The sequence below is a fragment of the Choristoneura fumiferana genome, chromosome 5 (assembly GCF_025370935.1).
Source record: "Choristoneura fumiferana chromosome 5, NRCan_CFum_1, whole genome shotgun sequence".
Classification (NCBI taxonomy): Eukaryota; Metazoa; Arthropoda; class Insecta; order Lepidoptera; family Tortricidae; genus Choristoneura; species Choristoneura fumiferana.
This window is the reverse complement of record NC_133476.1, coordinates 10,598,340-10,621,214: the sequence shown is the minus strand read 5'-3', so window position 1 is coordinate 10,621,214 and position 22,875 is coordinate 10,598,340. Positions and strand designations below refer to the sequence as shown.

Genomic DNA, 22,875 nt, shown 5'->3' with positions numbered 1-22,875 from the left:
CCACCCCGACCGCGTTCCCGTTGCGCGCCGAGATAATGAAATGAGAAATAAACCTCCGTTATAACTCCGCAAAAAAAATACGGAGGAGGAGGCGGAGGCGAAATTCTGTTACAACCCTATATATATATATATATATATATATATATATATATAACCAATTTCTGTACAGCTTAATTTTGCTCACAGGTTTATTTATTGGCTATATCACAAAATTAGGTATAGTAGGTATTTATTATTGAAAAGAAACTTTGTTTAAACAATTCATAACATGTATTATATTATAATTAGTACTTTTCATAAAGTTATTCATGTATCCCCATTAAAATAATAAATTTACTAGGTACTTAGTAAAATTGAAAATACAAACTGCTTAAGTGGCTAAAAAATAAGAAACAAACAAGCTGAGATATGAGGTGCATAGGGGAAATTCGTGTCTGTACCGTTGACCATCAGTGGTGTAGCGGTATAGCACGCGGTACGGAATACCGAGGACCTGGGTTCGATTCCCAGTGATGGTCTTATTTTTCTGGTTTTTCTGTGCATCTATATTTCAGTTTGTATTTTCAATTTAGGTTTTACGGGATGACCGTAAAAGTAAAAATTTGGAACTGAAATAAAAAATACAAAGATTCCAAAAAACCAATCTTACTTAGTAAAATTGTTTTAGGGTCAAATAATACGATGATTCATTTTTATATCTATCTATATAAGTAAATAATAAAACAATAAAATTGAGCAAGTTATAGCTCAAGAATACATTGAGTGAAGAGTACTAGTTCTGTACTTGTCTATGTCATGAAGTGTACATGGGTGAAACATGGGTGTATTGTGATAAGATAATCCAAAAAATTAAATTAAAAAAATCAACAAAAAAACAGACTGCCTTGAAATTTAACTCTGTCAAGTAGCTAATTTAAAGTTCAACAGTCGGGACCCTTTACCAAGAACTTTTGAGTTGGTCAGAGTTTTTTTTCGTCATTACTGTCATTAGTGTCTTAGCAGATGTTATTAGGTACATTTTTATGAATATTAAAGACAATACCGATGCTAAATTTAGCGTGATTAAAATTGTCGCGATTTGTCTTTCTGTTGAGCTTATATAAACGTGGGATGCTAATGACGTTTAACCGAGCGATCAAAACGCTCGAATATTCGCCCACATATGAAAGGAAACAAACAAGTATCAAGTTTTGTTGTCTGCCGCATCAATGTTCTCTTTAGCATGTTTCTTAGCCATTTCGCGTCTGGTCTGTACAAGGATTCTGTGCCCTTTACAATCAAGGTTTTCTTCAAAGCATTTGTCTTTGCAACACTTTTTGCACAACCGGTAAACACATTTTCCTCCCTGAAAAGTTCAAAATATTATTAGTGATGATGAACAATTTAATGATTGTGGTATAATAGAGTTTGGGAATTTCCGTCACACAAACAAAATATGAGTCCTGTCACAGTGGTCATCCTACGGCTGATAATAATGGTGATGAAACAAAATACATCGAAAAAAGGTTTTTTTTGTATGACTTTTAAAGCTTTACAGCATAAATACCAGAAAAAGTGATAGTGAATATTATGCAAAAGGATTGTGACAATATATATTCAAATGCAATAAAATTATAGATATTATTTATGAAAAGCCGCCTATAATATATAGTTTGTAAATACATAAGAATAAGAATAATTTGTCAAACATTTTTATTGTTGTGTTCATATTGAGTCAAATCTTTACATTTAATGATGGATGTACTATCATCAGCAAACAGAATCATAGGGTGATATACAGCTTTTGTCAAATCATTTATGTATATCAAGAAAAGCAGAGGGCCAAACACACTGCCCTGCGGAACACCGTATTTCACAAATTTAGTGTCATATGTGTAGTGTATATAATATCTCTTTTGGTCTTTGTACATGCCGTAGATATCTCTATTTTCTAATTTTAATCCGATAACTTTGTTATCTTTATCAACTTCCATATTAAGATACTGTATCTGTCTATCACTTGCTTGCTATTGATCACAGAGTACATATATAACAGAGACACCACCTAGTACTAGGCTATTTTTCTTTCCTTCGATTTTCCAATAGATGGCACCAGTGAGAACCAGTGAGTATTGCCATCTAGTGAGACACTAAGGATACGGTACACTGACAACAACCAACAAGCTCACCAAATGAGCCTTGACGACTAGAGATACGCATGATTTTTCTGTCTTATTTACGTCAGTAGAAGAGAATAACATGTTTCTTTCAAATAGTTTCGACGAATGTAAGCAAGCGCGGGCAAGCCCAGCAAGCGCATTCCGGTTATTCGCCATCGAGCGTCACAATTGCAAAACACTACGAAAGCCTCATAGCTGAAATGTAGCCACATGTAGCCTATACTTTCGTATTCTCAATTTATTATTTTTATGGTGTTTCTTATCTTCAAACTAAGGAGTTGAATTAAGGTTGATGTGAAGTTGTGTTAAAATATGCTAGTCTTTATTTTAATCTTTATATTTCTACTTAATTCGGCTTATTCACATTTTATAATTTACAAAAGTTAATAGTAGTGCCATCTATTGATGTTTTTTTGTATTAAATATAGCTTTTAGATTGGTAGGCCATGCTATTGATCAACATGTTCAACGTGAGTTTTGCAGAGATAGCAAAGATACAACAAACTATCTATATTCATTAATAAATTGTTGGTCCCCTTCACAACTTTTGACATAGCAAAGCTAGCAATAGAAACATAAGTTGCGCCATTATAAAATACTTACGAGAGGATTAAGACACTTGTCACTAAGGCAGATCTCTCCACTTCTTGTTTGTCTTAATTCAGCTGGTTTCCCTGGTCTCCTCGCCACTCGTCGCATCTTTTTCATTTTTTTATTTGATATGGTATTGCCTTCCACATCTTCGTGATTTCTTTTACATTGGCTATCACTATCCTAGAAAAATATTTGTTATATTATCACTACAACCTGTGATTTCATATATTCTTAACACATTAGCTGCCAGCAATCAAGTATGTTATTCCATCTGAGTCACGGGGGAAGTTTTGGCCGACACTAAATCTATCCATTTGAGCCACATCAGACAATCTTGACTGCATTGGAGTTAAAGGTGTTAATTAGTTGTTGCGCGCGATGACATCTTTGAAGAATTCATTTATCGCTATCCTGCTGAAACTTTTTATTTTCTGGAATAAAAACTATCCTATGTCCTTCCCAAGGTCTTAATCTAGGTATCTTAATACCAAATCTCATCAAAATTGGTAAACATAAAGAAGTAACAGACAAGAGTTACTTTGATTTTATAATATTAGTTTATAAGGATTAAATGGCTGTATGGCAAACGAGCAAGTGAGTCTCCTGATGCTAAGAGATCACCACCGCCCATAAACATCTGCAACACCAGGGGTATTGCAAATGCGTTGCCAACCTAAAGGCCTAAGATGGGATACCTCAAGTGCCAGTAATTTCACAGGCTGTCTTACTCTCCACGCCGAAACACAACAGTGCAAGCACTGCTGCTTTACGGCAGGATTAGCGAGCAAGATGGTGGTAGCAATCCGGGCGGACCTTGCACAAGGTCCTACCACCTGCAAAACATTCCTGCATTTACCTGATTTCTGTTTAAATTTAGCATTTTTTGTGTGTGCGCCTCAGGGGACATCCTCACATAGGGTTGGCATATCCAAGGAGGCAATATTAGATTGTATCCAACCCTCGTTATGGACTCATTGCTGTCAAAATGTTCTCTACCTTCATGGTAATTTAAATATTTGCATCTAATATTTGATGATACTTGTTTAAAATCTTGTAGGTTTTGTGCTGTAGCCAATATTTGTCTATCTTCATTATTTTCTTCTAATGTAAATCTAAAATAAAAGCAAATGTTAGTGATCACTCTCCATGAAAACATCCATACTTCTAATCTTTTACTGTCTTTATTAATATAATAAAGGGGATAAAGTTTTTTCAGTAATCTCTGGAACTACTGAACTAATTCCAAAAATCCTTTTACACACAATAAAATTTCAGATTAATTAATCACATGGGCTAACAAACAAACTGCATGCAATAGCTAGCAGATAATAACCATAAAATATTTGACATGACAAAGAGATAGACTTTTTTGTTTATTTGTTGTACGAGAAGGCAATTTCTAAAACTACTAATAAGTACTACAAATTTCAAGAACTACTGAACTAATTTTAAAAAAATCTTTCACTAATAGAATACTCAACTATTCCAGTTGCATCTTGAAAATGTTAAGAAAGACCAAATTTCCTACAGGGCCATATTAATAATGTCACCAATCTTCTATTGTAGGTTACTTACATTTTATGAAATATTTTAAATAAATGTCCTCTAATGTATGATGAGGGGCAAGGATATTTTTCTACTAAATCTAAATATTCATCAGCCATTTCCCACGTAACTGCATTAACACCGCTGAAAAGTGCAGGATTGGTGAGAACACCCTCAGCACTCATCACTCCATTCACATTTGTGTAATCAATACATCTGTAGACATCTTCTATGCTTTGGATGTTGCCATTAGCCAGCATTGGTACTGATACAGCCTCCCTTAAACAATAAAGCAGTTTAGACAAGTTAATATTATAAATTGAACAAATTTAAGAAACTATTTTTAATCATAGCTTCAAATTATGACTAATGCATTTAAGAAATTAGAAAATAAAACTATTGTGTTTTTGTAAAAATTTGTATCAGGTATTGCAATATTTGATTTTCTATTTTTAATTAAAAGAAAACTTAACACAAAGCAATGCACAATACAAACCTTACTGCTTTGATATGTTTCCAACTGGCAACACCAGTGAGTGGCCCTTTTTGCTCCCGGGTCCTGCCATGAACTGTAAGTAATTTGCACCCTGCATTTTGCAACATCAATGCATATTCTACAGATTTCTCAACACTCTCAAATATTCTCACCTTGCAGGTTATTGGCACAGAAACAGCTTTTGTCATAGCTTGAACTGAAAAGATAAAAGATACATTATTTAATTTTCTATGATGCTCATATAAGATGTCCAGCTTGTACTTTCATACTTACTGATACTTCGCAGTAATTCCCATTCATTTTGTAGAAATGATCCATATCTGCCTCTTTTAGCAATGGCTTGCGGACAACCAAGGTTGATATCAATGGCATCACAATAATTTTCAGCAAGTTTCGCAGCTGCAGCCATAGTTTCTGGATTGTTACCACAAAACTGTTGAAAATAATTTATTATAAAATATGTAATAGAAAAAGAAAATACATACAGTCATGGATTCAACAACAAATGATTTAGCCGGTGAAATTACTGGCACTTGAGGTATCCCATCTTAGGCCTCTAGGTTGGCAACGCATCTGCAATACACCTGGTGTTGCAGGTGTTTATGGGCGGTGGTGATCTCTTACCATCAGGAGACCCATTTGCTTGTTTGCTATCCAGTCAAATAAAAAAAAAAAAAAAAACAATCACATTTATTTTTCCCCATGTCAATCTGTAATATATTAACTTACTGTATTACATCATGGGGTGGCACTGAGAGAACACAGCAAGCAATTCTAAAGTTTTCTACAAATCACACTATTCTTTACCCTACAGACCTTCTATATCAATCTTGTAATGTACAAACAGTTAGACAATTATTTATAATGATCACAGTTCTTAAACAGCATGCTGCACTTCGCTTTAACAATTAAGTTTAAAAAAAAAAGGCGTAAGGATTAAGTCTGCCCTCGTAATATAAACAAAAATCATGCCTTCTCCTCCAGTTTTTTCGTATTCCTGGCACCACTACTGTACAAAAGATTACATGCCAAATTAGGCATATATTCTTTTAATTATTTTAAAACAAAAAAAATCTCCCAAGACTCATCAACAAAAATGTCTTATGAAGATTAAGAAAAATTATTGGCTGTCTTAAGATAGATAGGGTTAAATAGGGTTTAGTTTATTTATAAGTGCTTATATAGAACCAAAACATGTTTTCTAACTTGGCTTTTTATTTAATATCTAATAAGATCAATTAATTTGTTGTATTTTATCTTGCATTTGATAAATGTTAGTATTGTTAGTCCCAATTAAACACGAAACACAGGACTGTCCTAGTTCCGGTATGTGTATTATTATCCGGTATATGTAGTATATTCCTCAAATATGATGTAAAGTTAATAGATTTAAAGTAGGTCTGTTTGTATGTTTGTTTGATCAAATAGCGGTGCCCTAGCAGCAGGGTTTATGTTGGCGCATGTAGCTATGTATTAATAGAATTAAGAACTTTTATACCACATAATTGCAATAAACTATATGACTTATGACTATGGTATTTTTAATAATTGTACCTGAACGATCAAAGGCCGGTCTTCTTCGCAAGTCGCCAAGCTGTCTTTTCTATATTTGGGATCCTTAGTAAAAATATTGCTATGAAACATTGGAGTATAACACAACTGTGCCCCATGACGACGACAAAGTAGTCTCCACGCTAATTCACTCGCATCAACCATAGGTGCAACCACAAATCGTGGTCGGCTTATTGAATCATACCAATCGTAAGACATATTAACAAAAAAACAATAAAAACTATACTTTTTGATTTTACCACGAGAGAACACGCGTGCGACATTTATTGACGTTTTCGACTTTTGACAAATTACATCACGGCCGTCCGTCCGCAAAGAGTATATAATAACTGCGACACTGCGTTTTTCCGTCCGTCAATGGTCGGTCCGTCTTTCTAATAAATACATATACATAGGTACTACGAAACTCGAAACTCGAAGTTCGTGTCGTGCGATCCCTCTGACACATACTATTCAATACGAGAGCGAGAGGGACGGTACGATACGAACTTCGAGTTTAGAGTTTCGTAGTAGCCCTGCTGGATTCAATGTAATGGTGGTAATGGTACGATTCCTTTGATGTTACCACCACGATTCGGATCGCCGACACACGTCAACGAACGATTGTTGGCGTTCGCTAACCCGTCCACAGATTTGAAATTACGTATACTTACTATTTCGATGTTTTTAAGTTCGAACTGCTGTTTTTGCTTGGCAACACTGCAGACTGTGAAAAAGTTATGAAAAAATGATTGGATGTGACAACATAGAAAGCAAACACTGAAGAAGTTTAACTGGATAAGACAATATAGAAAGAATACTAAAGAAGTTTAAATGGATATGACAACATTGAAAGAAATACTGAAGAAGTTTTATTGGATATGACAACGTTGGGAAAGAAAAATATTGAAGAAATTTTATTAAATTGACATGGAAATAATATATAGAAGTTGAAATAAATTATAAGTATTAACTGATGACGAGGCGATATGGTCCCTGACTTTAGCCTGTCCGAACGAACTATTAAAAAAAAAAAAAAAAGTTATGAAAAAATGTGTAAGTCAATATGGCGCTAACTCTACGACCGTCAATCAAAGTCAAACTGATCTGTTTTATTAGTGTCAAGTTGTACAATTTTTAATTATCAAAGCGGAGAATTATACATTGTTCGGTTGGTTTTGTTTGTGTTGTTCCAATAATTCCAAAAAGTAAATCAAGACTTGGAATGGCGTCCTTAATTGACATGAGTTTAGAAGATATTATACAAAAACGGAGGAAAGAAAATAAAGGGTGAAAGAAATTTATACTAGATTTAGATTATGCTGTTTTTAAACAACTGGGATAACGTGGCGGAAGCTAATATGATACTAATATTTAAATTGTAAGAGGTTAGGGCTTGGCGAATTGAATCAACGACTGGAACCTCGTAGGCGGTATGCAAGCAAAAGAAAACATCGACACCTGCAAGGAATATCATCGTAACTCATTTTCGCTAACTTTACAGGGCGGCACATCAGATTTATATTTTTTTATAAAAAAAATGTTAAGTTGGTACAAAACCGCCGTGTACATTATAATCAACAAAGCTAAAACTAAAGAATTTTATGATTGTTTTGTCACAAATACATTTTCTTTTACCCTTTTTTGTGACTTACGATGATAATTATTCTACAATATTCAAATTCAAGACCCTCTTGTTCTGAGAGGAGGCCTGTGCCCAGCAGTGGGACGTATATAGGCTGGGATGATGATGATTCAAAGTCAAAGTCAAAATATCTTCATTCAATTTAGGCTATAACAAGCACTTATGAATGTCAAAAAAAATGTACCACCGGTTCAGAAAAACCTCTGTTGAGAAGAATCTGGTATGAAACTCAATGAGGTAATTTTTTTTTAAACAGATTTAAAACATTATGTTTGGAAAATTGTGTTGTAATGTAACTCAGACATACAATTCTCTTTGTAAAGTATTCAATTTTAGTATAATAAGGAGTTATTTCGAAGAATAAAAATGTAAATAGTAATACAATTTTTTTTTCATGCCGTTGTGACAAGTAATTGGAAAGGACTATGGCGTAACTAAAGTTGGTATTTTATTCACCCTTGTGTGCACCCTTACAATGTTTTTCCATTCCCTAATTTTTAAACGCAAAGGAGTTGAGATACAAGGATAAAAGCTAAAAAAAGATAATTTATTTTTTTTCACAATCATGATTATAAATCAAAATTGACAAAAAGTGAGTTATGGTGATATTCCTTGCATGTGTTGATATATGCCGCAATAATAAAAGAAAGAGGTTGTTAAACAATTACTATATTATTATTACGCAGTATTTCTGGTCAATGTCAAGGTCAATGAAAAGGGAACATGAATGAATGCCACTAATTGTTTTGAAACAAGTGGGCTGTAGTTTACTAAAGCTAATCCAAGACTGGTTGTATACACTTGGACCGAGCTTCGGTCTGGCTAAAGCTTAAAAACACATTATCCCAGAGGTAATATTGAACTAGATTGATTATTTTTTCTCTTGAAGACCCCCACATTTCAAATTACATCAGAATAGTTTGAGCTGTTTCCAAGATCCCTGAAATGAAATAAACATACAAGAACTGATCTTATTTGTCTTGCCCGACCTGTGGTGCTACCAGTCATTTCGTCTTACCTCAACCAAATCCTAATGATGGCATTGTAATTAGAAATGGGCCGAAATTTGTTTTGTTTAACCAAATTTCGGCAGCTTGAGCCGAACTGTGGCATTTGGCCGAAATTCGGTTTAAATGCTGAACATTTGGCACTAGAAAAAATAAACCTATTTGGCTACTTTTCAACTGAAATTTAATAGAAAGCATGAATGTCACATCAGTAGGTAAAGTTTGCTACAAAAATGAAATAAACTTTGTACTTATTCTTTTATATTAAACATTTTGCAAATTGAATAAAAAAAAGGTTTTGGATCATAAACTAAACGTTGAGAAACTTTAAGTATGTATTTTTAATCATTAAAGGGTGTATTCAACAATCAAATTCAGCAATCTCTTCTTATCTATCTACTTGTATTTAAAATTTATTAGAGGCAGGCATTGGCTTATCTAGGGTTTTTTTCCAGGGGGGGCCTGGCCTGGATTTTTGTGTGAAGATATCAGTATTAAAGAATTTAGAATCGGTAGCCCAACATCCTGGGGTGGGCACTAGAAGGGCCTACTTAGCCGCCCCTCTATGTATATCTATGTAGGCAGGTCATTAAACTGAAATTCGGCTGAAGTTCATATTCGATTCAAATCACATTCGGTCCATCTCTAATTGTGGCTTGTTGAATGGAATTTACTTTACTACTCTGCAATAATTTAGAATAGTAAGGTAATTCTTGTAAAATTCAAGGATTTTGGTAGTGGACCAATCAGTTCACAGAAAACTATTTATTTTTAAATATTAACTTATTCTAGAACTAAAATGAAACTTCAAAATCAAAATGGCAAACCAAAGTCTCAAAATGGCAAAACGAAACAATTAAAATCGCCAATTGGAAAGTCTCCAATAGTTGATGCCAGACTGAAAATCATTTCCAAAAAGCGTACTCAAATAACTGATGCAAGAGAAAAATTGGCTGAACTTGCTAAGCAGAAAGATGCCAGGCTTAAGCTGAACCAGTTGAGAGGTGAAAGGGTAATTATACATTATATTCACCATACCATAATATAGTTATAACAGCAGTTGCTACCTCTTAATTTGATTGTATAAGTGTTTATTTATTACCCTAATTTTTTTTTTTCAGAATACAATGTTTCAGCCAAAGGGGAGAAATATTAATGTGTTTAATAAAAATCAAAAACCCTTCATGAGAACTGTGCAAAATAAAGAAAGAGGTATTATTCTGTTATCTGGGCTTTTATTTAAGATACTATGTTATTTTCTGTGTCATGATCTATCTGTGTGCAAAATTCCATCCAAAACTGTTCAGCCGTTTGTGTGATGGAGCAAGCTATGGTGGTCTAGTGGTTTGACCTATGGCCTCTGAATCAGATGATTGAGGGCTCAAACCCTGGGTCGCACCACTGAGTTTTTCAAATTCATGTGCAAAATTACATTTACTTAAAAAAATTACCACAAGCTTAACGGTGAAGGAAACCTGCGAAGCAATTCAATGGAGTGTGTGAAGTTCCCAATCCGCACTGGGCCCGCATGGGAACTATAGCCCAAGCCCTCTCATTCTGAGAGGAGGCCTGTGCGCAGCAGTGGGACGTGGGAGTGGGATGATGATGATGATGATGATGCTCATCATTTGCAATTAAATAAGTCTTTATATGAACATACTATCACATTTTTTTGTTAAAAATGTCACTTTTATTACAAGCCTTTTTGCTGACACATTTCAAACTAATCAGACCTATTTCAACTTCCAAGACTATTAATACTGACACAGCAAGTAATAAAAGCTTGTAAAAATGTACATGATGATTAAATGATACAAGGTTCGCGTGAATTATTTTGTGGTTGTTTCAGTTTTCACAGACCCGTCGCGGCAAGTACACTCGCAGCCTCTTGCCCGCGCCAAGTTGCAGCTGACTACCAGACGAAACAAAGACAGATCTTATGAAAACAAATTTATCGGTGAGTAGGTATATATGGACATTCTAAGGTATAAACCCTAGAAAAAAACTAGAAGCCAATGATTTAACAAAGCAGATTATACTTTTCTACTTAGACATGATTTTCATGTACTGATTCAGCAGTTTTATTGTAAAATTGATGATTTTTAGATGTTTAAAGTTTTATGGACCTTGTGCTCAATTCTCTAACTTTTTTCATGTCATATTTTTCGTAATCACCTGTGGAAAACTTACCTAGTAGTTAAAATAGAATTTTTGGTAAACACTACAATGAATGAATGTGATTATTGCCGTGCCTTATAGGGAAACTCTTTGACAATAAATTATCGTCAGAATATTCTATGGTGGGCAATGAACAATCTATCTATCTAATACCTTTAAATGAGCATTTCTTATAAATATAAAGGGTGGCCCAGATTGACGTCTAAAAAAATTTAGATGCCTCACATCTGGGGCTATCCGAAGATACCCCATGTATGCTGGCCGATTTTTTGTAGTTTTCAAGTAATTAATTTTTAAAGATTTATTCAAGAATTTTCGAGAATTTTATCATCATGTAACGGTTTTTGATTACGTTTCTTCTGTGTTTTTTTGTGTGACATTATCCTCATAAACTGTACTTTCACACAGAAAATCATCAACTTAACATTAAAAAAACACCTAAAAATCTCAGAATTCAAAGACCAGAAGTAATTTTAAAAACTTTGCCAGTCTCTAAACTTTCAGAATAATACAAAAAAAGTGACACTTAATAGGTCATAATTTGCTGGATACTGGATTCTACTTTCAAACGTACTAAGGTAGACTGTTCGTGGATCAAATAAAATGGATCAATGTAGAATGAGGTGGTTGGTTAGGTAGTTATGTACTTAAGTTAAAATAAATTGAGCGCTTCTCGCCAATAAATGATACAGTTTGGCGAGTAACACTAAATGTAATGCATGTTTAATTGTTTTAAGTGAAATAAATAAAAAAAATAGTTTAAACATATTATTGATAAAAGATTTTAAAATGTTCTACCGTCAACTTCGATACATAGCCTACATCTCCTTAAAAACCGGCCAAGAGCGTGTCGGACACGCCCAAAATAGGGTTCCGTAGCCATTACGAAGAAATCAAATAATATTTTTCTAAGGATTTCGTATTGTGTACTGAATCTTCCAAGTTTAGGTATATTTTATACCTTAGGCTGTTATTTAAGAGTAAAACTACTAATAATTCTCAAGCAAACTTAGCCGTTATAGTTTTCCTTGAAAGTTTGATATGCTTACTACCATCCTGAATTTTTTCAAAACTTTCCACCCACCGGTTTAGATTTGAGAGGGGGGGGGGGGGGGGGCTCGATTTTAATGAAAATTTGCAATTTACAGATGAATATTTCGCAAAAAATCAATGAATCGAAAAATCGTCTTAGCAAACCCCTAATGGTTTTAAAAGACCTATCCAACGATCGATACCCAACACTAGGGTTAGATGAGAGAAAAAAAATCACCCCCACTTTACGTCTATGTGAAGTACCCTAAAAATAAAACTAAACTAAAATATATTTTTTTTGTTTTTTATTGTACAGTTTTGTCGGCAGAGTTTACATATATATTCGTGCAAAATTACAGCTTTCTAGCATTGATAGTCCCTGAGCAAAGCCGCGGACGGACGGACGGACAGACATGGCGAAACTATAAGGGTTCCGTTTTTGCCATTTTGGCTCCGGAACCCTAAAAATTCGCTCCTCGTCTCCGGAATGCATCTCTATTTTCTTTTATTGTCCTTTTGATTTCTTCTTATATTTGTCTGAGTTCCGCTACGGTTTTTAGGGTTCCGTAGTCAACTGGGAACCCTTATAGTTTCGCCATGTCTGTCCGTCTGTCTGTCCGCGGGTAAGCTCAGAGACCGTTAGTACTAGAAAACTGTAATTTGATATCAGTCACGCCGACAGTGGTAAAATAAAAAAAAGTAAAGTTTTTTTAGGGTACCTCCCATAGACGTAAAGTGGGGGTGTTTTTTTTTTCTCGACTAACCCTATATTGTGGGGTATTTTAAAAACATTAGGGGGTTGCTAAGACAATTTTTCTATTCAGGGATCTGTTTGCGAAATATTCAACTTTAAAGCGCAAATTTTCATTGAAATCGAGCCCCCCCCCCCTCTAAAATCTAAACTGTTTGGTGGAAAAATTTGAAAAAATTCAGAATGGTAGTAAATATATCAAATTTACAAGGAAAATTATAGTGGCTAAGATTGCTTGAGAATTATTAGCAGTTTAAGAGTAAATAGCAGCCTAAGGTATAAAATATACCTAAACTTGGAAGATTCAAGTTCAGTACACAATACGTTATTCGTAATGGCTACGGAACCCTACCCTGGGCGTGTACGACACGCTCTTGGCCGGTTTTTTTAAGTCCTTTGCGTAAACAAGTTCTTTGTAATATCCCCAGACAAAGAAGTCTATGGAATTCAAATCCGGTGACCACTGAATGGCCACCTAATGGCCAGTTAATTGGGCTTTTTTAATTGCCAACGAGTTTAAATGGAGCCGAATATTTGATTTTTTTGCAAAATGATTTAAAGGTATTGCTGGAGGATGTCAACCTCGAAACAAGGAGAGAAATGGTCTTTCAGAACGATGGTGCTCCTTGCCACTATTCAAGGGCTGTAAGAGACCACCTAGACGCAACATATCCCAACAGGTGCATTGGGCGTGCTGGGCCAATTCCATGGCCTCCGCGGTCGCCTGATTTGAATCCCATAGACTTCTTTGTCTGGGGATATTACAAAAAACTGGTTTACCTACGAAAGGGAATCAAACACCGAAGCGGAACTAAGACAAAAAATAGAAAAAAGCAAAAGGACAATAAAAGAAAATAGAGATGCATTCCGGAGACGAGGGGCGAATTTTTTAAAGAGATGTAGGCTATGTATCGAAGTTGACGGCAGGACATTTGAAAATCTTTTATGAATAATGTGTTTAAATTAAATTGTGTTGTTTTATTTGATCCACGAACATTCTACCTTAGTACGTTTGAAAGTGGAATCCAGCAAATTATGACATTTATGACCTATTAGGTGTCACTTTTTTCGTATTATTTTGAAAGTTTAGAGACTGACAAAGTTTTTAAAATTACTTCTGGTCTTTGAATTCTGAGATTTTTAGGTTATTTAACCGACTTCAAAAAAGGAGGAGGTTCTCAATTCGAGTGTATGTTTTTTTTGTATGTTTGTTACGCGATAACTCCGCCAATTGTGGGCCGAATTTCAAAATTAAGTTTTAGTTCTAAAGGACTTACTTCCGAGGTGGTACCAAGTCAGGATCTGATGATGGGATCTTAGAGAAATCGAGGGCTACCCTCGAATTTTTAAAGCACATCTATAGCGATTTTGGCATTCTTAACATCAAGTCAAGTATTTACATTGAGAAAGTATTGTTTGGTGAACTGGACCCTGATAAAAGAAGACCGTAGGTACCGGTACTCTGTTATAAAATAATATAACTATGTTTGAGCTTAATGGAATCGCTTAACTTTTTTTTTTACAAAATCAAACTTCGATTTGCTCAAAGGTAAAACTTTCACTTTCGGTCAATTTTATTGTAACTTGGGTCAAGGGTGGGAAGCTGATGAATATCTGTGTGTATGAAAGTACAGTTTGTGAGGATAATGTCACAAAAAAAAAACACCCAGAAAAAACGTAAGCAAAAACAGTTACATGATAATTAACTGCTCGGCCCGAATATTCTTGAAAAAATCTATAAAAGTTAATTACTCGAAAACTACAAAAAATCGGCCAACACACATGGGGTATATTCGGATAGCCCCGGATGTGAGGGATCTAAATTTTTTTTTAGACAGTGTATTAATATATTTCGGGAATCTCGAAAACGGCTTCAACGATTTCGATGAAATTTAGTATGTAGGGTTTTTCAGGGATGCAAAATCGATCTAACTTGGTCTTATCTCTGGGAAAACTATTGTTACAGAGTTTTAGACCGAGCAAAGCTTGGTCGCCCAGGTACTGAATGTTTAAATGGCTTAATTTAATTATGCATAAACATTATATTATAAACAGGGAGCGAAACTGATGCCGGTGACAGCCGTATGACGTCAAGCTTCATACAGAGTATTTTATCTAGATAATCAAATCACTAACAACTTATTGGCTTCTTAAGTTTACGGATATTTTATTGACACTTGAGACGGCCAGTACTTATAAATGTCACTGTTTTAATATGTTGTGTATATTTTATAAAAACACCCTATATGTCAATTTGCGTCATACTGACGTCACCGGCATCAAAGTTTCGCTCCCTGATTATAAATATTTTCGTTGTTTTTTTAATTTAAAGGTAACCAAACCAACAAATTCTCAGTCAATGTAATAAATTTCAAGTCTTCAAAAAATACAGGTTTGTGCTTCATTTACATATACATATGAATATTATTATACCTATGAATGCATGAGCATGGTCACATACTATATTATATTATTTGAGCATGACAACCAGATGGCCAAGTGGTTAGAGAACCTGACTATGAAGCTTGAGGTCCCGGGTTCCATCCCCGGCCGGGGCAGATATTTGTATGAATAATACGAATGTTTGCTCTCGGGTCTTGGATGTTTAATATGTAATTTATTGAATCAGATATTACTTTGCAGAGGTCGATATCAATGAACTAAAATAATTTTTTTGCTCACCCGCGACCTTATTATAGTTAAGTTTATGAAAAATATGCGTGTTCATGCAGTTCCTCCACCTCCACGCTGTAAGAACATAGGTACACAAATCACACAAACCCATCTATTACCACCACCACCACACTACACTGACGCGTTTCGAACTCAACCAGAGCTCATCTTCAAAGCAACACAACCGTACACCATGCTACCAGATGTTAGACTAACAAACCACAACAACTGTTTCAATTTAATAAAAAAAAATTGTCACTGACACAACAACAATAAAATATAGGTGGGTACTTGGGAGTTCCAGTGACAAATTAAAACGGTTGTTGTGGTTTGCTAGTCCAACATCTGGTAGCATGGTGTATGGTTGTGTTGCTCTGAAGATGAGCTCTGGTTAAGTTTGAAATGCGTCAGTGTAGTGTGGTGGTGGTGATAGATGGGTTTGTGTGATTTGTGTGTGTTCTTACAGTGTGGAAGGAGAGGAACTGCATGAACACGCATATTTTGCATAAACTAACATCATAAGGTCGCGGGTGAGCAAAGAAATTCTTCTAGTTCGTATAATATCTATTTAAGTATGTATTTATCTATATAAGTATGTTTATCTGTTGCCTAGTATCCATAGTACAAGCTTTGCTTAGTTTGGGACTAGGTCAATTGGTATCAAGTGTCCCATGTCCCATGACGTTAAGACAGAAGAAATTTAAATTTGTTTAATTATTTGGTTGAGAACTTTATTCAGAAAATTCTACTGAGAGAAGCATGCTCACTTGCAAGCTTGCTTGCATGCTTCCTTTCTTGAAAAATTGAATGCAGCCTTGAATGCATGCTTGCTTGCAACTTTGGGAGTATGCTTGCTTGGTCTGTTGTTTGCATGCTTGCTTGCATTCTGGCTCGCATGCTTGCTTGCATGCTTGCCTGATTGCTTGCTTGTTTGTAATGTTTATGGTTTACGCGAGCGAAGCATGCTCACTTGCAAGCTTGCTTGCATGCTTGCTTGCATGCTTGAATGAATTCGTTTGCATTATTGCTTGCAACTTTGAGAGTATGCTTGCTTGATCTGTTGTTTGCATGCTTGCTTGCATTCTGGCTTGCATCCTTGCTTGCATGCTTGGTTGCATGCTTGCTTGCATGCTTGAAGTAGCCTTGAATGCATGCTTGCTTGATCTATTGTTTGTATGCTTGCTTGCATTCTAGCTTGCATGCTTGCATACATGTTTACCTATATGCTTGCTTGCATGCTTGAATGCATGCTTGCTTATATGCTTGCTTGCACTATTTCTTGCATAATTACATGCACTGCCTGACTTGCATGCTTGCTTAATTGCTTGCGTCTTTAAAGTGTTTATGGTTCACGCGAGTAAGGCCGCGGGTAAAAGCTAGAAATAAATAAATCTTTGAAATTAAAAAGAAATCCATATTGATTCTGCTAATTTTCTTGAATTAAGGAGCTAACAATACCTCTCCTCGCAGTCGGGTAAAAATTTAAGTCAACTTATGTTGCAGGAAGAATGCCAGCCTTGAAGCCGATAGTCAGAACTGTTGAAAATGACATTGAAATGTATGATGTTGATGATCCAATAGACGGCGATGTTGATATTGAACCACCAAATGTCTCATTAAATCGCAAAGCAAGCCTGCAGCTCAAAATAATTACCCACAATAAAGATCTTCGTGAAAATAGAAATTCAGTTGTGCACAGGTAAGTTGCATTATTTAACACTTATTGGCATGCTGCATGTATATTCTTCGAAGATTTACTATTTTGAGCATATCATCGAAACACAAAATAAAATATGTTACAGAAGTGTACCCGTTGAAAGGGATCTGAGCCCACCTAGACCGCCATCCATACTTAAAAAACGGCCGATGGCTGCATTGAGAACTGAAAAGAAGATCGAGAAGCCTGACAAGCCAAACTCAAGTAATGCTGAATTCAGGATTATTGTTAGCAGCTTAGGGTCAACTGTAACTGCTGGGGACATTGAGGTAAGTTAATGTATCTGATAATGATAATAAAAATACCACTACTTTAATAGTACATTACTGCAGAGTCCGCGAAATAGGGGATTGCCGGCCGAGAAGTAATAGATGGCCGAGTGTTAACGAGGCCATCTAGGGATACGAGGCCGACAATCCCTGTTCGCGGACGAGGCTTGTATAGCGCTTTTCTCAAATAAATCCAAGGAAATAAATACCATGTCACTTGATAATGAACTCATATCGGAAACAATAACACTTATTTGAATTTAAAAAAAAAACACTCGTTTTAGGTATAAACCGTATAAGTATTTGTTTTTAGGGTTCCGTACCTCGAAAGGAAAAATCGGAACCCTTATAGGATCATTTTGTTATCCATCCAGACCCTTTTTCTCAGGAACGCGTGGACGTATCAAGCGCAAATTGATATCGAATACTCAAATCTGCGGTCCCTTGAAGCCCTGAAAAAATCAAACTTCTAAGTCGACGCAATCAAAAGTTACAGTCATTAAACAACGTGTTTCCATACAAATAGTGCACTGAAAACCTTACCAAAACTTGAAATTTGGTATGAAGGTAGCAATCATTACACAACCACCTAGAAAATTCTGAAAATCTTGATTTTCTATGTCTGTCTGTAAATATTAATGTCCAATTTAATCTGACCCCACACTGCGTACATTTTGCTTAAGAATAGGGCTCTGCATACACTGGATGTATTAAATCATTCGGAAAAATCGAGAAATATCTTCAAGACACGATTCCCGTTTATATACCTATAAATGTGCACGGAACCCTCGGTGCGCGAATCCGACTCGCACGCACTTGCCCGGTTTTTTATTCTATTCCCGCCAAAATACTCTTTTTCAGCTATTTTTTTGAAAGTTGTTCGGGTTGATGTTTTTGCCACCAAATCTTGTGATGATTTTATTTATAAAATAAAATCAGGATAATTTATTAATTGGTTATTTTCACGTTATTTTAATAAATTATCAATAAATGTCAATCCTTGTTTATCATTGAATACCTGATTCACTAAATAAGAATAATAAATAATCTAGTCAAATAAGTGATTAAAAAGTAAATACACATTCACGAACTACATACAGTCAGCAGCATTAATATCTGCCACAGCGGAGCGTGCAAAAATATCTGACAGCAAAGAGATTGTCTTTTGTTTCAGTGGGTTTTATTTCTTTTATTGACTATCTATGCCATAGATTCTATAGCATACTGAAAATTAAAAAAAACGTACAGTCACCAGCACCAATATCTGACACAAGCGTGCATAAATATCTGATACGACTCATTTCTAGCGCCGGAAGGACGTACACGTTGCTGGCCTTGGCCGTCAATGTTGTATGAAATTCCATTACTATCCTCTAATTTGCATCAAAAGGTTATCTCGTTGCTGGTCTTGGCCGGCAATGTTGTATGAAATTCCATTACTATACTATAATTTGAAAATAAAACGAATCTTCAATAAGTGATACAATGACGTACTTGTCGTTCTATGATCACGAAGATAAGGACGACATTTCCTTGGATGTTTGAGAAAATAATATTATAGGCGCTTGCGCCGAAGCATGATCTCCAATTTGTTTGTATACGTAACAACAGTAGAAAGGAGATAAAAAATATGTAGATGCATGAAGAACACATACACTGAAAATATCGCTTATTTGGCAAAATTCGTGTTAGTGCGTAAAGAAATGAATAGAACATTGTTGTAGAGGCTGGAAAGTAAGCCTTCGGGTTGGCCTTCAAACTAATTCGTTCATCTATTGCACTTTTGCCCGAAACTAAACATTTTGCTTTTCATGACCACTGCGAGGAAATAAAAAACATTTATCACAAAACAAACAATAACAATCCAAAAACTCCTTTTTATAGACCTCAAAAAGAACCACATGTTTTTCATCCTCTGAAATTTGTGAAAATATATTCTTCGGTGTATTAAAATGGATTATTACAATAATTTCGAATGAACTAAAAACAATAACCTTGCTCACCTGCTCCATTGATATGACAGGTTCATTGATATGGACCTCCGCAACGTAACGCCTGATTCAATAAATACTTACTTAGAAAGTACATACAAGATTAATTTTGATCTCACGAACGTTGAAGGCAATGATTATTGTATGTACTGATTTAAAACTTCAAAATACTTGTTCAGGAACTGTTTGGCGATGTTGGTGGTATGATCGAGTCCCGGTTGGTGCGACCTGGTACGGCCGAAGTTATATACAAGACTTTGGAAGACGCCCAGAGAGCTGTCGACTTGTATCACAAACGACAACTTGATGGGCAGCCAATGAACTGCCTGCTTGTCACGCCGCGCTCTAATGCCGCTCCTCAGAGGTAAATATTCTTACAGGAGCACATGTTCGTTAACTTATTATTGGTTGGATTGGATATACACAGGCCTATACTACGAAGTGCAAAAATCGAATTTCGTATCTTGCCTTCCCACTGACGCTAATATTATTGAATACGAGTGTGAGAGATATTCGCATATTTTTATACATATTCGCATTCGCAAAATTTCTGCGAATGTTGCGAATATGAATATCAGAAAAAAATACAATTATTAAATAATAGTGGGTTAATAAAATCAAAATCCATTCATTTCTTGTGTTTTTTAAATACAAGAAAATCAATCAAAATCGTCTATCATCACAATCTTACCTTAATATTCACTTGTTTTGTTTACGAAAAAACCGGGGCGAGCGGAATGACACTTCAATCGGATGCGTTCGTATAAGCTCGGTAATTCGCGGAACAAAATACAAACGGAACGCACTTCGTTCGAAGGAGACTGCCATAGACAAATGGCTCCAGAACGAAAAAATGAATATTCGCATTCGCGAATGTCAGTAGCAGATATTTGCATACGCATTCGCGAATGTTCAAAAAATTACATTCGTTACATCACTAACGAACTTCGATTTTCGAATTTGGTAGTATTCCTCCAAGATTCAGAACTGCGCTGAAAGTGATTAAAGTATCTTCCAAACTACAGTACAAAAAAGGAGCCGTATAACGTCTCGGCAGCGTCCTTGATATAATTACCTACGCCGGCTCGGTACATAAACGCGCGGTAGGGCTGCCTACAACTGTCACAGTTCAGTTATGTATTTGATAATGTAACATGAAATTTAAAGTAGGGAAAAGATTAGGAGCTATAGGAAATTATGGAAGGAATGGACTACTTAAGTGTTTAGCAAAAATGCATTTTACGTTATTTTAACAAACCACAAAACGTATTGTTTTTAACCCCCGACGCAAAAAGAGGGGTGTTATAAATTTGACCGCTGTGTGTCAGTGTATCTGAGTGTTTGTTTGTGGCACCGCAGCTCTTAAACGGGTGAACCCATTTGAATGCGGTTTTTTATTTGAAAGCAGGTTTTCTAGCGATGGTTCTTAGACATGTTTCATCAAAATCGGTGTAGCCGTTTTTGAGATATTGAACTTTGAAGTGACAATTTCGGGGATTTCCAACTTTGTTGGTTAGGTTAGTAAACAGTTTTATTTAGCTTCATTACTAACCATCGCGAAACCAATAGGTAACTAACACAAATAAAAAAGAACTTAACACAAAATGAAAACGGAAAAATAATATTATTTTTAGTCTTACCTTTCAGATTCAGACTGAGTTGGTAATCTAAAAAATGACAATTCCGGTTTCGATATAGATGAATTTAAACATCCGTACACCGAACAATACTGTTTATAATGTCGTGAGATAATTAGGTTCGTAATAAATGCACGTGAGTTCCGCGCCGACCGAACGTTATCGTTATCGCGGAGCATTCGCGACTGACTGATGGTTGCCGAGGTATGCTGAGAATTCGAGGCGCGTAGGTATAACTCGCGTTCCCGCCGTTTATATGAAGTCATTATACTGCTCCTTTTTTGTACTGTGTCCAAACCGTATGTTCAAAAAGTACGAAAAATATCACAAAGGTAAAAAGTTAATAAGTACCAAAATCGTTTCAACGTGATCGGGTGTACCGTTTTTTAACTTATTGCCGAAAAACTACGCTTCGTAACAAAATACGCAAGTGCTGTAGTGGTATGCTCTTTTGCTGATAAACATTTTCACGTCGCATTTTTTGGTAAGGGCCAAACCCTATACACTGAGCATAGTCCGACACGCTCATGGTCGTTTTTTTTTTGTTAATAACATACTGTTAATTGACTGGAGACAAAAACGATATGTAACGGAACTCGTTTTGTTTCAGAAACGCTAACAAGCCTGGATTGCACAGCACAAACTCCAACGTGGAACCAGACTTATCTACTTTCCACAAAGTATTGTTCAGTAACTTCTAAGTCAAAATAGTACTGACCTACTTAAGCTAACTGTTATGAAGCATTCGGAAACAGCAGTACCTACCTACAAGTGTAAAAAATTTACAGACATGTTGTTTAAAATAGGTACCCCGATGTATTTGTGAGTGCGTTGTAATTATAAGATTTAGTAGTTTTAGGTTTAAGATATTCTGAATAAAGTAACCGTGTACCTTTCTTCAATCTAAACCAAGGAGTTTTTCTTCCGAAAACTAAGAAAAACTAGACGGATAGTAAGACCACAAGAACGGTATGCGCACATACGTATGTGCGTGTTCAAACAAAGAAATATATCGTCAGATTACGTGGACTATTAACGTGGATTCCGGTGCCCGAAATCATACAAAAAAAAAATAGTTGAAATTATATAAAGGAAAACTAATACTGAAACTAATATGTGGCGTTGTTGTCGGTATTGAGTTATTGATATCCATAGATAATCTACATACAGTTAGCTATCGAACCATGCAAGAAACACGCATGTAGGTTTAATAGATATAAAAAAAAAGTTGAACCTCAAAAGCCAGAAAAGGTGATTATGAGAAAATTGAATACAAACTTATGGCGGCTTTGATCAACATCAAAAGAGAGAACCTTCTGTCCTTGTACTATTACTTATTCTGTGCCTCTACTGAAAAAAGTAAGTATCCATGTGGAATTTCTTTAATTGAATTATGGGGTTGCTGGAGAGATGCTCTGCAGCAACCGCAAATTCAATTAATTGTACCCTCGATTATATTGAGGTACATTTTTTTAAGTAGTACTAATTCGGTACATCAGCTTTGTCTTGAAAAAATCACAAAACAGTAGGGTTGCCAGGGAGCATGACTTAATTTTCAACCACGAATCCTTCAGATTTCCCCCGAAGCCCGAAGGTTTTTCTAAGAGCTCACGGATAGTTCATCATTATC

The 22,875-nt window shown here is 35.5% G+C and overlaps 2 protein-coding genes across 3 annotated transcripts; one reads left to right on the top strand and one right to left on the bottom strand.

The window, feature by feature from the left end:
• Positions 1 to 685: 685 nt before the first annotated feature.
• On the bottom strand, positions 686 to 6,695 carry Dus1 (Dihydrouridine synthase 1). Its single transcript, XM_074087837.1, has 7 exons — positions 6,349 to 6,695; positions 5,068 to 5,227; positions 4,795 to 4,990; positions 4,329 to 4,577; positions 3,610 to 3,865; positions 2,763 to 2,933; positions 686 to 1,345 (listed from the first exon to the last, which is right to left on the bottom strand). The coding sequence occupies exons 1-7, from the start codon at positions 6,562 to 6,564 to the stop codon at positions 1,184 to 1,186; spliced, it is 1,410 nt and encodes a 469-aa protein (XP_073943938.1). The 5' UTR covers positions 6,565 to 6,695; the 3' UTR covers positions 686 to 1,183.
• Positions 6,696 to 7,381: 686 nt separating this feature from the next.
• Positions 7,382 to 22,153, top strand: LOC141428092 (uncharacterized). Of its 2 annotated transcripts, XM_074087834.1 has the most exons (9): positions 7,382 to 7,635; positions 9,790 to 10,009; positions 10,119 to 10,209; positions 10,847 to 10,954; positions 15,291 to 15,350; positions 17,135 to 17,330; positions 17,434 to 17,617; positions 19,788 to 19,972; positions 21,856 to 22,153. In XM_074087834.1, exons 1-9 carry the CDS (start codon positions 7,571 to 7,573, stop codon positions 21,944 to 21,946), a joined length of 1,200 nt encoding a protein of 399 aa, XP_073943935.1. In that variant the 5' UTR covers positions 7,382 to 7,570; the 3' UTR covers positions 21,947 to 22,153. The 2 variants fall into 2 exon arrangements, with proteins under 2 accessions (XP_073943935.1, XP_073943936.1); XM_074087835.1 differs by lacking the exon at positions 15,291 to 15,350.
• The last annotated feature ends 722 nt before the right edge of the window (positions 22,154 to 22,875 follow it).